The sequence below is a fragment of the Aphelocoma coerulescens genome, chromosome 15 (assembly GCF_041296385.1).
Source record: "Aphelocoma coerulescens isolate FSJ_1873_10779 chromosome 15, UR_Acoe_1.0, whole genome shotgun sequence".
Lineage (NCBI taxonomy): Eukaryota > Metazoa > Chordata > Aves > Passeriformes > Corvidae > Aphelocoma > Aphelocoma coerulescens.
Window position 1 is genome coordinate 12,151,488 of NC_091029.1, and position 13,871 is coordinate 12,165,358.

General features: G+C 54.4%; 1 protein-coding gene across 1 annotated transcript; it reads right to left on the minus strand.

Moving 5' to 3' along the window:
- Positions 1-1,830: 1,830 nt before the first annotated feature.
- LOC138119140 (protein DGCR6) lies at positions 1,831-9,897 on the minus strand. Its single transcript, XM_069030709.1, has 5 exons — positions 9,727-9,897; positions 9,494-9,654; positions 8,740-8,840; positions 4,554-4,694; positions 1,831-2,559 (listed from the first exon to the last, which is right to left on the minus strand). Exons 1-5 carry the CDS (start codon positions 9,843-9,845, stop codon positions 2,476-2,478), a joined length of 606 nt encoding a protein of 201 aa, XP_068886810.1. The 5' UTR covers positions 9,846-9,897; the 3' UTR covers positions 1,831-2,475.
- Positions 9,898-13,871: the final 3,974 nt, after the last annotated feature.

Below are 13,871 nucleotides of genomic sequence, written 5' to 3' on the forward strand. Positions count from 1 at the left end.
TCACCCTTAAGTTGCACCCACAACTCAGAGCCCACTGTGCAACACTTGAGGGCTCCCACCTGAACACATTCACCTTTATCCACACTGAATCGACCTCCTTATGTGGAGGGGACCTCGCTCTCCTCCTCAACAGCCCAAAATATAGGAAAAGGAAGGAGAAAACAGGACTTGTCCCTTCCTGCCACCCATCACTCGCCTTTCACCAGCTCCTGGGTGAACATGGGGCTGGCATGGAACCATAGCTCTCACGTCAGTCACCTTGCACCTGAACAGGGAACTTGATCCTTGGGTTGCATCCCCTCTCCATGTCACTTCTGGCACATATGGAGCTCTGGGCAGTCCAGCTCTTTCAGTCCAGCTCTGTGGATGGCTGAAGCCAAACACATGTTCCTGGGACACTGGTTCAGAGTTTGGGGGCTGCACAGGTCACTGAACCAAGGAGCTGAGACAGCCAAAGCCCAGCAGAATTTCTAGCCCCTGCTCTCACCAGGTCTGCCCCATGTTACCGCCAGTACCACAGCTGCAGTGGCTGGGGCAAGGCTGTGGGATGGTGGCACCCTCTGCTGACACAATGACACTTGCTTGGAAAAAATAGCAGTATCCTCCATGTTGTACTGTCCAGTTTTTGGGGGCTGAGCAAGTGCTCCTCTGGTGAAATCCTGCTGACCTGATCGCAAACCATCCCAGGGGCTTTGCTCCCTTAGGGTAACCTTTCCCACCAGCTACCCACATCTGACCCCCTGCAGCTCTCTCTTGGCCTTTCTGAAACGCAAAAAAGACAACAGGCATGGAAAACTTCAGCTTGGATCTGATCAGCTGCCTGGCAGAGCCATCTGCAAACAGATGGTGGAAGCAGGAAGCCCAAGAGCTGCTGTTGTCATGGCAGTGCCAGAACAGCCCCCATGATCCCCGGCACCAGCTCTCCTTGGACACACAGCAGCAATTCTGGATCACGCAGGGCTCTGCACCAAGGTGGGCTCCATTCCTCGCCCCACAGGGCAGCGCAGTGAGGCTGAACCACCGGCAGTAACCTCAATCCCAGTTCCTCCAGCCACACCCTCACTCTGCTGCTGCTCCAGCCATTCCAGAGCTCTTGTGCAGAGGAAAGGGGAGCTTCTGGGAGGCAGTGTGACCCCCAACATCTGGTCATCCTTTCCTGCCACAGAACCCATTGTTCACCCCTGCCTTCCTCATCCTCACCTCAGGAAGCAATTTCCTTGCCAATAGCTCTGGTCGTCACAAACCCCAACACAGGTGCTGACTTCACCCAGTCTGCACCAGTGACTACCCTGTGTCCTCCCAGGAGAATGAAGGTGTCTCCAGAGGGGAATGTTGCTCCCCTTGCCCATCACCATTTGTCAGCAGTGTAGCACAGAGCTCCCATGTGAGGGTCCAGGGGCAACACAGTTCCAGGAGGTCTGTGGGGACACTGCAGTGGTGCAGGTCCCACACCAGCCCGCCTTCCAGACAGGGATTTTCATCCAGGAGGTGAAGACCCCACACAAGCAGTAGGTCTTGTCTCCAGCTGCTGAACCTCAACAGTGCCACCCTCATGGGGAGGGAACACCCACACATGATGGAAACAGGAGGAGGCCTCAGCCCTGAATTTCCAAAAGCCTCATTGGTCCTTGTAGCTCTGATCTTGTTTGTCTCCTCCAGGACCAGCTCTCTGCACCATAAGGCCACCCACAAGTTCTTCCAACACCCTGAAAGGTGTCAGAAACACTCCAAGTTCCTCCCCAGCTTCCATCTAATGCACCACAAGCCCCACACTCAGCAACTGAGGACAGGACAAACACAACCACTGGCATTCAGAAAGCTGCAGCCTCAGAAGGGAGAGCAGAGTGTTTTATTTCTCTTAATTTGGAAACTGGTTTAAAAAAACAAAACAAAAGCTCTGCTTTCTGAGTCAGTGGGAACACTGAAAACACCAGTCCAGTAACTCTGGGCTGAGCTCTGAAATCCTCCTTTAATACAGACAATGCTGGCAAGCATACAGATAAACTAATACAGCTAATGCTGGTACCAGCCTGGAGGAGACTCTGGGAAGGGTCTGCCTAAGAGGTTGTTTCTGCCTCAACTACACACAGAAATATCCTTGGAATTTTTGCCCCCCCACCCCCAGTTATGTAATCTAAACACAAGGTCACCCTCACACAGCAGAGCTCAGTGTGCTGCCTCAGTGCTCAGCCCAGCCTTGGCTCAGTGACGGCTTCAGCACAGCTGCAGGACATTCCTGGCAGGTGACCACGCTCCATCAGCTCCCAGCTGAGCCAGAGAGCCATCCCCAGGCTCCCAAGCACCCCCTGGCTGCACTGCGCTCTGCCTGCCCCAGCTCTAATCTAAGTGCCTCAGCAATTTCTTCTACTCCTGTAGCTTCTTCCTGACACAAAAAAAAGCAAATGCATGGACAGTCTGTTGTTTAGAGGAAAGTCTGAGGAAAAACTCTGGGAAGCGAACAGCAGATTTGCTCTTTCAGGAAAAAGTCTTCTCAGCCTCAGCTTCCTTCTGCTGCAGCTTCCGAATCAGCTCCAGCAAATTCATCTGTAGAGTCAGCTCCTGTAAAGGGAGAGAGACATTTGTGCAAGGAGATGATCCCATTTCCTGCTGCAGGAATGACTGGCCTGTACCACCTCCTCAAGAGCTTCTTGCTCTTAGGGAATTAAAAAAAAAAAAATCAACCAGGCAACTAAAAACCAAAGGCTTCATTGTGTTGAAGTGTTTCTCTAAAACACAGAGCAGTAGTATCTTAGCAGACCTGCTGCAAACTGTGGCTGTCTTAGGAATCCCAGCGCTTGAGGATTCCTTAAGGATCCAGAGACGCTCTTTCTTGACCATAATAAACGTGGTAGGGGCTATGAGGGCTGGCCAGTTCTGCAGGCTGAGGAGGGGCAGCAGCCCCAGAGGAGGTTCTCCAGGCCCCTCCCCACATCCTCCATAGCATCTCCAACTCTCCGACCCCTTCCCAGCACAGAAAGGCAGGAAGAGGAGGGATTGCTTTGGGAACCCTCTAAGTGGGATCCAAGGCAGGTGCAACACATGGCTGTGCTGGTGCATCAAATTCCCTGCAGGCATTTCATTCCTCATTCCTGGAAAACTCCCTTTTCCAGGACCACAACCAAGTGGAGACACCAACATCAGCTCATGGTTGCTTTGCCATCTGCTCGTTCTTTAGTTATGTTTAGCTCAGAGACAACATGGTGGAGCCACTAATTTGCAAGTGTAGGTCTGTGACTCAGCCCTGCAGACATAGAGCTATGGAAATAAAAATCTGTTTCTGTAAAAATATATCCCCTGCACAAGGAGGCATTTCATACAGACTGGGGGAAAACACATCAGCTGATAGGAACTGCATGAACAGATTCCAGCAGGGATTTCTTGGTGGCACTCACAGGCACAAGCCAAGATCCGGGTCAGGCTTGGCACCTGTCCTGAAGGCAAACATACACAAACCCAGCAAACAGGAACCCTGGTAAGGGTTATTACTTACAAAAACAACATAAAGGGCAGGGCAGGAGGGAGAGAAGGGGCTCTCCGCATTATACAGCCGGAATAGCAGCACTGAAAAAATGAGAGGCTTGTTCAAGGCTCCACAACTGGGAATCGTGTGGGTGGGTGTTAGAAAATGCCTGTTTAACTTCATTTAAGCCGCCTTTTCTCAGCAGTAGGTCTTTATCAAAGTGACATTTAATCAGCTGAAAAAACAGAGTTAAGAACAGCCTGTCTCTGTGTTCCCTGCAAACTTGTATGGCTTTGGAACAGGACTCGGGAATTTTCAGTTTTTTCATTCCTGTGGTGGCATAAGGACAACGTGGACAAACCCAGGTGACTCCTCAGATGTTTTGAGAGCAAATGCACTGGGGAAACTAGGAACAATTCTTTAATCACAACCTGAGATCATCAGCTCCAGCAAGTCACATGCAAGAATGAACAAGGTGCCTAATAAACAGTCTTGAAGGCAGTTTTTACAGCTAAGCTGAATACAAAAGCAATAAATTAATTATTTTAGTGCTTTTCAGACCCATTTGAGAGTCACAAGACTGCAGGCTCTTGGCACAGTGTTTCTTCCCTCCACAATGGAAAAAAATACTGCAGGAAGTTGGGAATGCTGCCAAGTGGTACCTGGGTTATGAACTGAGTACAAGGTCTGTCCAGTGCACACCACCCACCAGCTGGGAGGCAAAGGACGGATTGTTCTGTCTGACACAGCCATCCCCAATTTATCTACAGTGATATTTTTAAAAATATTAAAGATACTAACCCAAGAGTACTGTCAAACAATCATGGAATGGTTTGGGTTGGAAGGGATTTTTAAAGGTCATCCATTCCCACCCCTGCCATGGCAGGCCTTGGACACTGCCAGGGATCCAGGGGCAGCCACAGCTTCTCTGGGCAACCTGTACCAGGGCCTCAGCACCCTCACAGGGAACAATTCCTTCCCAGTATCCTGGTATCCCATCTATCCCTGCCCTCTAGCAGTGGGAAGCCATTCCCTTGTCCTGTCACTCCAAGCTCTTGTCAAAACACCTCGCCTGCTGTGCCCAAACACCAACCTGAGGGTTGGTGGTAATGTAGAAGCCAGACACCCCAGCCTTCTCCAGGGTGCTCTGCTGGTCGATTACTTTTTGGTCCAATTCCAAGACTATCTTCTCATCCATCATTCGCTGTTCCTCTCGGATCTGTTGCTCCATGGCCTGGAAAACAGAACAGCCAATGTGAAAGTGAAATACCTGCCTTCTTCCTGGTTTTTTCTCATCTCTACAACTTTTACTGGAACCCAAGAGCAACCAGGCTCTGAATCTCTCCTGATGAGTCCAAGGATAGCAGTGGGCAACCAGCACAGCCCCAGGTCTTAACACCTCCACCTGCAAAGCTATCACTCAAGAAAATGCAGGGAAGTCATGGGAACAGCCTGCTCTCCAAGTGTTTGGAGGCCAGAAAAGACCATGAAGAACTGATCAGTGTCTGAATCACTTTCTCAGATGAGTTACCACCTGAGCTATGGCTGTGCTCGGCCCAAGAACTACGTGCCCCTCTCAGGTGAGGCTGAAGGAAGCCTTGGAGGAATAACACAGGCCACTGAAGCTCATCAAGATGCCTCCCTGGACACTAATATGGAACTGCAGCTGTAAACCCCACACAGATCCTATTTATTTGTGAAAGGATCTGAATGCTGGGGCTCTATTTTTGACAGACTGAGAACATTATGAAAGAAGGACCTTGCCAGAATAGCCTCAACCAGGAGGACATGGCCACTCCTGCCTCACCAACATCTGCCCAACCTTCAGCAGATAAGTCTCTGTGCTGCCTCCAGAGAAGAAATGGAGCCCAGCAAACTTATGGGTGCCAAAGGCACGCTGGAAATCAAGAGCGGGAGCAGAGAGCAGGATTGCAGGGCACAAGCAGAGTACAGCTGAAGTAAAGAGCTCCATGTGTGCAGAGGTGATACACCCCCACCAGGCTGCACTGAGCAGCAGACTTCCTCTGCAAGCCACAGGGAACACCAGGAATCATCAAATCCCATCAAAACACAATGACAGGCTCATTTTTCTAGGGTGGGCAGCAGAGTGAGGGGGTAGATTCTGCCCCTCTGCTCAGGTGTGACCCCACCTGCAGAGCTGGCTCCAGCTCTGGCAGCCCAGCACAGGAAGGACATGAAGCTGCTGGAGCCAGTCCAGAGGAGGTCACAGAGATGCTCCAAGGGCTGAAGCCCCTGTGCGACCTTAGAACCCCTTCCAGTGCTTAAAGGGGCTCCAAGAGAGCAAGAAAGGGACTTGGGACAAGGGATAGAGTGACAGGACAAGCAGGAATGCCTTCAAATGGAGAGGGCAGGATTAGATTAGATGTTAAGAGGGAATTCGTCCCTGTGAGGATGGTGACACACTGACAAAGATTGTCCAGAGAAGCTGAGGCTGTCCCATCCCTGGGAGTGTCTAAGGCCAGGCTGGATGAGGCTTGGAGCAACCTGGGATAGTGGCAGGTGTCCCCACCTATGGCAGGGTGTGGGACTGGATGAATTTTAAGGTCCCTTCCAACCCAAACCATTCCATGATTCTCTGCTTCTCCTGCAAGAAATAAGAAACAAATAAACCATTAGAGAGCATCCAAAGGAGGGCGATGAACATGGTGAAGGGCTTTGAGGGGAAGCCATATGAGGAACATATGAGGAACAGCTGAGGACAGCTGGTCTGTTCAGCTGGAGAAAACGAGACTGAGGGGAGACTTACTGAAATTACAACTTCCTTGGAAGGGGAAAGGAAGGGCAGACATTGATCTGTTCTCTGTGGTGACCAGTGACAGGACCCATGGGAATGGCTCAAAGTTGTGTCAGGGAAGGTTAGGCTGGAGATCAGGGAAAGGTCCTTCCCCCAGAGGATGCTGGGCACTGTCCAGGCTCCCCAGGGAATGGGCACGGCCCCGAGGCTGCCAGAGCTCCAGGAGCGTTTGGACAGCACTGCCAGGGATGCCCAGGGTTGGGTTGTTGGGGTGTCTGCACAGGGCCGGGAGCTGGGCTGGATGATGCTTGTAGGTTTCTTCCAACTCAGCTTATTCTGTGATTCTCTGGAAAGCCACAAGTTTCAGTGTTTCATTCGGGCAAAGCTGTCCCTTTGTAACAGAGAACACAGGCACATGTTCAGCTGGAAACATCCATGTGGTTAAACTATCCCCACTGCACAGAAAGGCAGAAGTCACAAACCCCAGGATTCCCTACAGCAGTGGCTGGTGGTTAAAAAGCCCTTGGGGGGAGCTGAAGGCCTCCACCCTGCCACAATTCCTGGTGAAAATTCAGAATTTGTGTGACAGATCTCTTGGCCATGAACAGTCTGGGCAAGGGCTGAGGTCTGTCTGCAGCAAGGGTATCCACGGCTCTCTGCAAAATGTGTGACCTAACAAAGAGCAGTTATCACTCACATGGGGCAGGAGCTACCTCCTGGAACCTCTCCTGGATGTAGAGCCCACAATTAGCATGTCACAGTGAGAAACCTTCACAGAACCACCTGCAATTAAGGAGGATGCAGAACTTGGATCCACTAGAAGGTGACCATACAAAAGCTGCTCCAGAGAAAACATTCAGGGCAGGATCTTATGGCAATAAGTGGGAAGAAAGTCAACTCCAGCCCCAAGAGAAGGCAAGGCAGAGGGATGACTGCTCCTTCACCACAGGATGCTGAGGAATGAACCTACACAAGCTCTGTCCTCACACTTTGTTCAGTCCGGGGGTTCATGCTCTTTGTGGGAGATATAACAGATTAAAATCCCCATTCCGCAGATTTGCCTTCCTCCCACCCACCTCAGTGTGCCATTGTCTCCTTCACTTACTGTGCTGGAGGAATGACTTTCTTTGGGCTTGAAAAAACCCCCCAAATTGAAGTGCCTCACATTGTTTAGTGTCGGCATCTAATTCCAGGTTAGAGAAAAGTGCTGTATCTTGGACAGATCTGAGGCTTAAACACAGGTTTTGCTTCAGCCCTGGTGGTCATGGACCCTGTATGATGGGCTAAGCTTTTCTAAATGCCATGGGTTCCACAGAGAAGCCAAACATCCAAAACCTACACCTTGTATTACCTGTCCTGGGAGCCCAATCCCAAGCTGTCTTGAGGGAGCTGGTCATGGAAACCTTTAACCACAGAGTGCAGCTCCAATTAGACACATATCAGATATAACTGAGATGATCAATCTGTTCCCAAAGTGCTCTATGGCAGAATTGTCAGAGGATAAAGAAGGGAAAAAGTGACTCTATTAACACCTGGGAGAGGAAAACAGAAGAAAGGCAGAGGGCAGGTAGGAGGAAGTGGGAGGAAGTTGCACAGCATATAAGACAAAGAGAAGTGAGACATATTTGAGCAATTTAATGAAATACTGGAAGCATTTAAGAGAGGCAGTAGATATTACTGCTGCAAGTCTAAATTACTCAGAGACAAAAGTAACAGGGACAGGTACCAGAGGTCCTGGCTTTAGTCACCTTGACGGACATGAGGAATGTGGAAACACCAAAGGATCCAACAGTGAGCTTGTGATCACGTGGTGCTTGTCATGAGCCAAGGCAGGAAACAGTTCTCGTTAGCCTAATGTGGACCAAAGTAACTTCCCCCCACATTTCAACTCCACTGATTATGTTATTCTGCTACTTGCCATTTTCTTACATTACAGAACAGCCTCTATCTATCACCAACAGGTGACAGAAAAGTCCTTTGGGACTGAATCTTCTCGAAACGCCTTGGGATGCTCTCAGAAACGATTACTATAATTATGAAACTCGAGGTGTTTCCTCCTTATCAGTGCTACTCAGTAAAATGTGACTCTTTTGAGTATTGTCTGCTTTCGACTTGTTACAATATTATGGCAGATCTCAGGTGCCTTCTGCACGTTTTCTATCACTTGCTTCCTATCCTATACAGGCTTCAGCCCACCATAATGATGGATCATTAAAGTACTGTGGACAGCATTGCCTTTAGAGAAGGCTCCTGAGCTTCCAAAATTCACAGATCACACCTGGGGTGGCAAGAGCCTGGGCCCCTACCTCGGGGGGACAAAAAGTAGAGCAGGAGGAGAAGGCCTCAAGATTGGGGTGGGGAACCTAGGTCTGTGCTAGCAAGGCCAGCCAGGACAGCTGGTGTCTCCTGAGGCTGCAGGGCAGGAATAGCCAAACCCTTCAGAGATGCTGCAATGCTCCTGCAGCAATGGGGCTGTGAGAGCCCTGGGAAGAGACACAGCTCTGCACCCGACCCTCCCCCTCACCTCCATCTCGCGCTGCTGGGCTGCACGGAGCAGTGGGAGGTTGTGGGGCCTGCAGCACTGCTGGGCCTCCTTGTGCCGGTGGAACAGCTCCTGCTTCAGCCCTGCCATGGGCACGGGGGGCGCTCAGGAGGGCACGCTACTGCCAGGTGCTCCCAGTGCCATCAGTTCCACCCCTCCCTCCCCCCAGTGCCCTTCCCACAGCTCCCTTGTGCCCTCACAACCCACCCCCAGGGCCCCCCAAACCTGCCTTTTCAGTGCCACCCCCAAAGCCCCCCAATCTGCCCCTCTCAGCGTCATCCCCAGCCCCCCAGTGTCCCCACGGCAGACCCCCAGTGCCCTCTAGTGTCACTCCCAGTGTCCTCCACTGTCTCACAATCTGCCCCCTCAATGTCACCTCCCACCCCCTCACTGTCCCCCCCAGTCCCCACACAACTCACCCCCCTCGTCCCCCAGTGCCACCCCCAAGCCCCCACTGCCCCCCCAACCTGTCTCCCTGGTGTCCCCCCACCGCCCCCACAACGCCCCACCCTCAGTACCCCCCGAATCTCCTCCCCACCACAGAGATACCCCAGGCCCGTCTCCCCCCGCAGCGTCCCCATCACTTCCCTGCAGTGCTACCCCCATCTCTCCTGAGCTGTCCACTCCCTGTGTCCCCCCAGTGCTCCAGAACGGCCACTCTTGTGCCCCTCGCCCCAGTGCTCCCCTCTCCGGTCCCCCCAGTGGCCTGGGACTATCCCCCCGGTGCCTCCGGTACCGCGGTGCTCGCTGTGCAGCTGCCGCCGCTGGCTGTACAGGTTCTTCTCGGTGAGGTGCTGGATCTCCAGCAGTCCCTGCACGATCTCGAACACGGTCCCGTCCAGCAGCGCTAGCGCCAGCTCGGACAACGTCGTGTACGAGAGGCGCTGTTGGCAGGCGCTGCGGGCACACACCGACCGGGTCAGCGCCGGCATCGGCAGCGGTCTGTGGCCCCCCTCGGGCTCCACTCACCTGGGCAGCGCCTTGACAAGCGCCTGGAGCTCGGCCAGCAGCCGGTAATGCCGCTCCTGCTGCCGGGACAGCACCTGCTGCTGCTGCTCGGCCGCCTCGAACCCGCCGGGCCGCGCCATGACTCCCGCGCCGCTCCCTCACCGCCCTCCTCCGATCTGCGCCTGCGCAGGGCCGCGGGCGGTGTCACCCGCCTGCCGGAACTCGCGCACGCGCGGGCCCGCCCCACGCCCCCGAGCCCCTTCACCGCCCCGCCCCGCCCCCGAACCGCGCAGGCCTCGCCCCTCCAGCCTTCGCCACCCCGCCCCCAGGAGCTGCCAATCCCGGCCCAGACCCCTCCCCGTGACCCCGCCCGTTCCCCGCCCCGCTGCCGCGCCCCCTCGCTGACCCCGCCCCTTTCCCGCCGCGTCCCGGCGCTCCCGCTCGCCGTTCCCGCACATCCCCGGTCCCTGCCGCTCCCGGCAGCGCGGCGGCAGCACCGGCCACCGCCCCCGCCTGCCCCGCGACCCCTACGCCCGTTCCCCCGAGCCCCGGCCGGAGATTTCCAGGCGGTTCCACCCCAGCCCATCCCATGGGATGCACGGGCAGGAATCTCGGAGTGTCCCGCTGCTCCGGCTTGGAAGCAGCTACAGATGTTTTAAATTACTTTATCAGAAGCGTTTCAGACGTAATTTGTCCTCTGTGGAGTGGATGAGTCAAAAGTGGGTGACAGGATAACTTCAACCACGGCCAAAAATGTGGTGCGTCACCGGCACTGGTGGGATTGCACTGTCTGAAGTAATTCCAGCCTGTGAAGTGGTGAACATTGCCTATGAACACTGCTCCAGAGTCATGCTGGGCAATGTTTGTGGGTGCCCTGGGAAGGACGAGGCCGCACGGCTGCCCAGATCCCTTCCAACTCCTGAATACACATTGTTGTGTGCTGAGATGGTCATGGGTGCTTCCCGTGGGTGCTGGGGTGTGGCTGATGAGAACTGGAGCAGGATGAGCTGTGCAGTCATGGCAGCAGAGCACAGGAAAAGGTTCCTGTCTTGCATTAGGAAAGATTCATTGAAATGGGTTAAAAATACCTTTAAAATACTGGATATAATAGGACTTCAAAGCCTACAGAAGCTGCGCTGCTGCTTGAGGGGACAGGAAATGGCCATGTGAGAGAACACAGAGTATCTCCAGCAAAATGGGGTATCCTGAAAACATCCCTCAATAGATATTACTTTTTCCCCCCCCAGTTTAATGCCTCAAATTTCCATTAAAGGATCCCCAAATCCCAAGTGCTGGAGAGGCTTTGAGTGGGCTGACTGCAGATCTCCCTACCTCTGGGCTGCTTAGACCTTATTTCCCTGTCGTGTCCATCTGTCCAGCCTGTCCCCTGCCCGTCCTTCCCCCAGCCTGGTAGCAACACCTCCATGGAACGATTTTCTCAGGAACCACCACGAGGTTTTGCTGTGCTGGAGCAGCCAGAGGCTGAGTGCTGCAGCCTCTGCTGAGCTGCTGGGTAATGGGAAAAGAGGATCCTTTAATGCAGAGCTATGAGCTTTCCTGCCCAGCTCCGGCTGAGGCAATAACCTGGATCAGGATGAAAGCATCCCCAACACTTTGCCATGCTCCTCCATGAAGATTTGATGGCAGCTTTTGCTAAATATCCCCCTCTGTGTGCCACCTGCTGTCACAGATTTTTGCTGTCCCAGGGAATTCCCCCAGCAGCACAATCCAAAATCCCATACCTACCTGCCATTCACACCTTTGATAAGCTCTGTTGGCAACCAGTGACACTCAGGTATGGTTGCCAAGGCTTCACCTGAAACACGACCAGACCAGCTGCCTCCCCTGACATGGCTGCCTGCACTGGTGAGGACATAAATGCCACCTGCCTTGTCCTCTCCAAGTGTCACAGCCTCATGGGCATGGCACAGTGCAGTCCCTGCCTTGACTTCGCTGCTCTCATGGCTCCACTGGGCTTCTGCTCCCTTCCCAAGGCTGTTTTGAGGGGCTTTCAAGCCTGGGGGTGTCTGCTGTGGGAACCCTGCGCAGCAGCAGGCTGGAGGGAGGAGGCCATGCAGGAGGCTCTGGCAGTGCACGGCCACGGCTGCAGACAGTGGCCGTGGGGTACCCGTGCATCCCTGTGGGTGGAAAGGGGGGCAGCCGGACAGCTGAGAGGCTCAGCCCAGGGAAGAGGAGGGCACATGCCCAGGGACACTCTCCAGCGGCGCCGGCAAAGGAGCAAGCACGATCTGGTGCCTGTGCACGCCTGTGAAGGTGGAGGGAGGGGGCAGCCAGGGCCTCTGCTCTGCCACGGACATTCCTCTCCCTTCCTTTGTGCTGCAGGAAATCTGCACTTCCTCCCTCCCCAATGCTCCTCCCGGCTCAATCGCTACCAGATGTGAGTCCCATGCACTTCTCATTAGCCCGGCAGCTCTGGGTGCTGCCTCTGCAGCCTGCAGGGCTGGCGATGCCAAACCTGGGATTTTGGGGGTCCTGGGGCAGGAATCTGAGCTGGTGTGTGCTCCATGAGGTACCTGGCTGTGCTTTGCACTGGGATCTTTGCTGGGCCAGGATGCTGGTGGGGATGCAGGGTGAGCTCCCTGTGGGGATAGAGCTGGGACAGGGTGCTCTGCTGGGACCTGCATGAGTGCCATAGGGACAGAGGGACACGGGGTTTGGGTTGGAGGAAGGAGCTCAGTGAGCTGGATTGCATATGGGTCACCTGTTGGGGACAATCTGCAGCCCTAGGCTGGGTCTGGGAGTGTAGGGGAGGTGGGGGGGGTGGCACACATGGGGACTGGGGCTGCAGTGTATGGTGACCTGGGGTGTCCCATGCTCTGTATGTCCAGGCAGGGAGCACATCAGGATATGTTGGGATGTGCAGGAGGCTCCTGGGGGGTGGGTTCTGGTTAAGGTGGGGTAGTCCCTGACCAGCTAACAGTGTTTGCAGTGGTGCCACAAGCAGCTCAGGTGACACAGCATGGATGGAGGAAGTACAGGTCCTTCCTGAGCTCCCCAGAACATGCCAGCAGCCAGGATGAAACAACAGCAGCTGGACCCAGGGGCCTGAGAGCAGAAACAATCCTGCAGTTGGGTTGTGATGCCCAGGAAGAGCCTTAACTGAGCCTGGATTGAACTATGGAGGGACAGACAGCTGAGAAAGCTCCTCTGTCCTTCCTCACCCTGACACCCCCACCATGGAGTGAGAGAGAGGCTGGGGAAGAGCTCAATGGGACTCTTCCTGCTGGGCACGATGAGGCTATATTTGGGTGCGTATGGCCATGGGACCTCTGCACTGGGAGAGTGGGATGTTCCTTACCTTGGCACAGAGGAATCTGTGGCTGATCTTGTCCTGCTGCTGCTTCTTGAGACCCCAAACTAACTGCAGGGCTTTCCTCATGCTGCTGGTGCAGAGGAGGCTGGGAAGAAGCAGGGGGACAAGAAATACAGCGGGAGTGGGGTGTCTGTGGAGCATGGTGCATGGGGGCATATTGCCATGGGGAATAGTCCTGCAGAGAACCCTGAGCACACACCCTCTGCAGGAGGTACCTGTCCAAGCCTGGAGTCCCTGGGAGAGCTGCCACATCACCATGGCTCTGAGTCACCACTTCAGAGCCCCCCCAACCTTTGGTGAGTGTGGTGTCACCAGGCAGCCAGCTGTCACTGGAAGAGGCCAATGCACCACCAGTTCTGCACCAAACATGGCTTTACTGCCTTTACTGTGGAGTCAGGGACAGGTCAGCATCATCTGGTTCTTGAGCATCCCAGCAGTGGCTCTGCTCTCCATGGCATTGGTGTGGACTGAGATGGCCAGAGCCGGTGACTGGATGGCAGCTCAGCCCAAGCCATGGTGCTCGCAGTTAGTCCCTGGCTGGCACTTGAACCAGGACTGGAGCCAGGGTGCTCCTGGAGCAGCAACACCCCTGCAGGGCCAGGTCTGGGAGGGTCCTCTCCTCAAGGCTGGATCTGTCTCTCAGCCAGCTTGGCTTGGATGTTTTCCTCAAGTCTCCTCCAACTCCTCTTAGGACCCTTCTGCACCAGCCCTCTGGAGCAGGGGCTTCAGCAGCAGGCCTCTGACTGCACCCTGCACTGGCTGAGTGGTCACCCACCACAGTGGCTTTGCCACCTGTCCCCAGCCTTGCCCCCTCCTTTTTCACACTTTAACC

Coding starts and splice junctions, on each gene's coding strand:
- LOC138119140 (XM_069030709.1), bottom strand. CDS start 9,845: ATGGCGCGGCCCGGCGGGTTCGAGGCGGCCGAGCAGCAGCAGCAGGTG. Junction 4,695..8,739: donor CCCAGCAGCGCGAGATGGAG/GTGAGGGGGAGG, acceptor TCTGTTTTCCAG/GCCATGGAGCAACAGATCCG. Junction 2,560..4,553: donor ACATTACCACCAACCCTCAG/GTTGGTGTTTGG, acceptor CTCCCTTTACAG/GAGCTGACTCTACAGATGAA.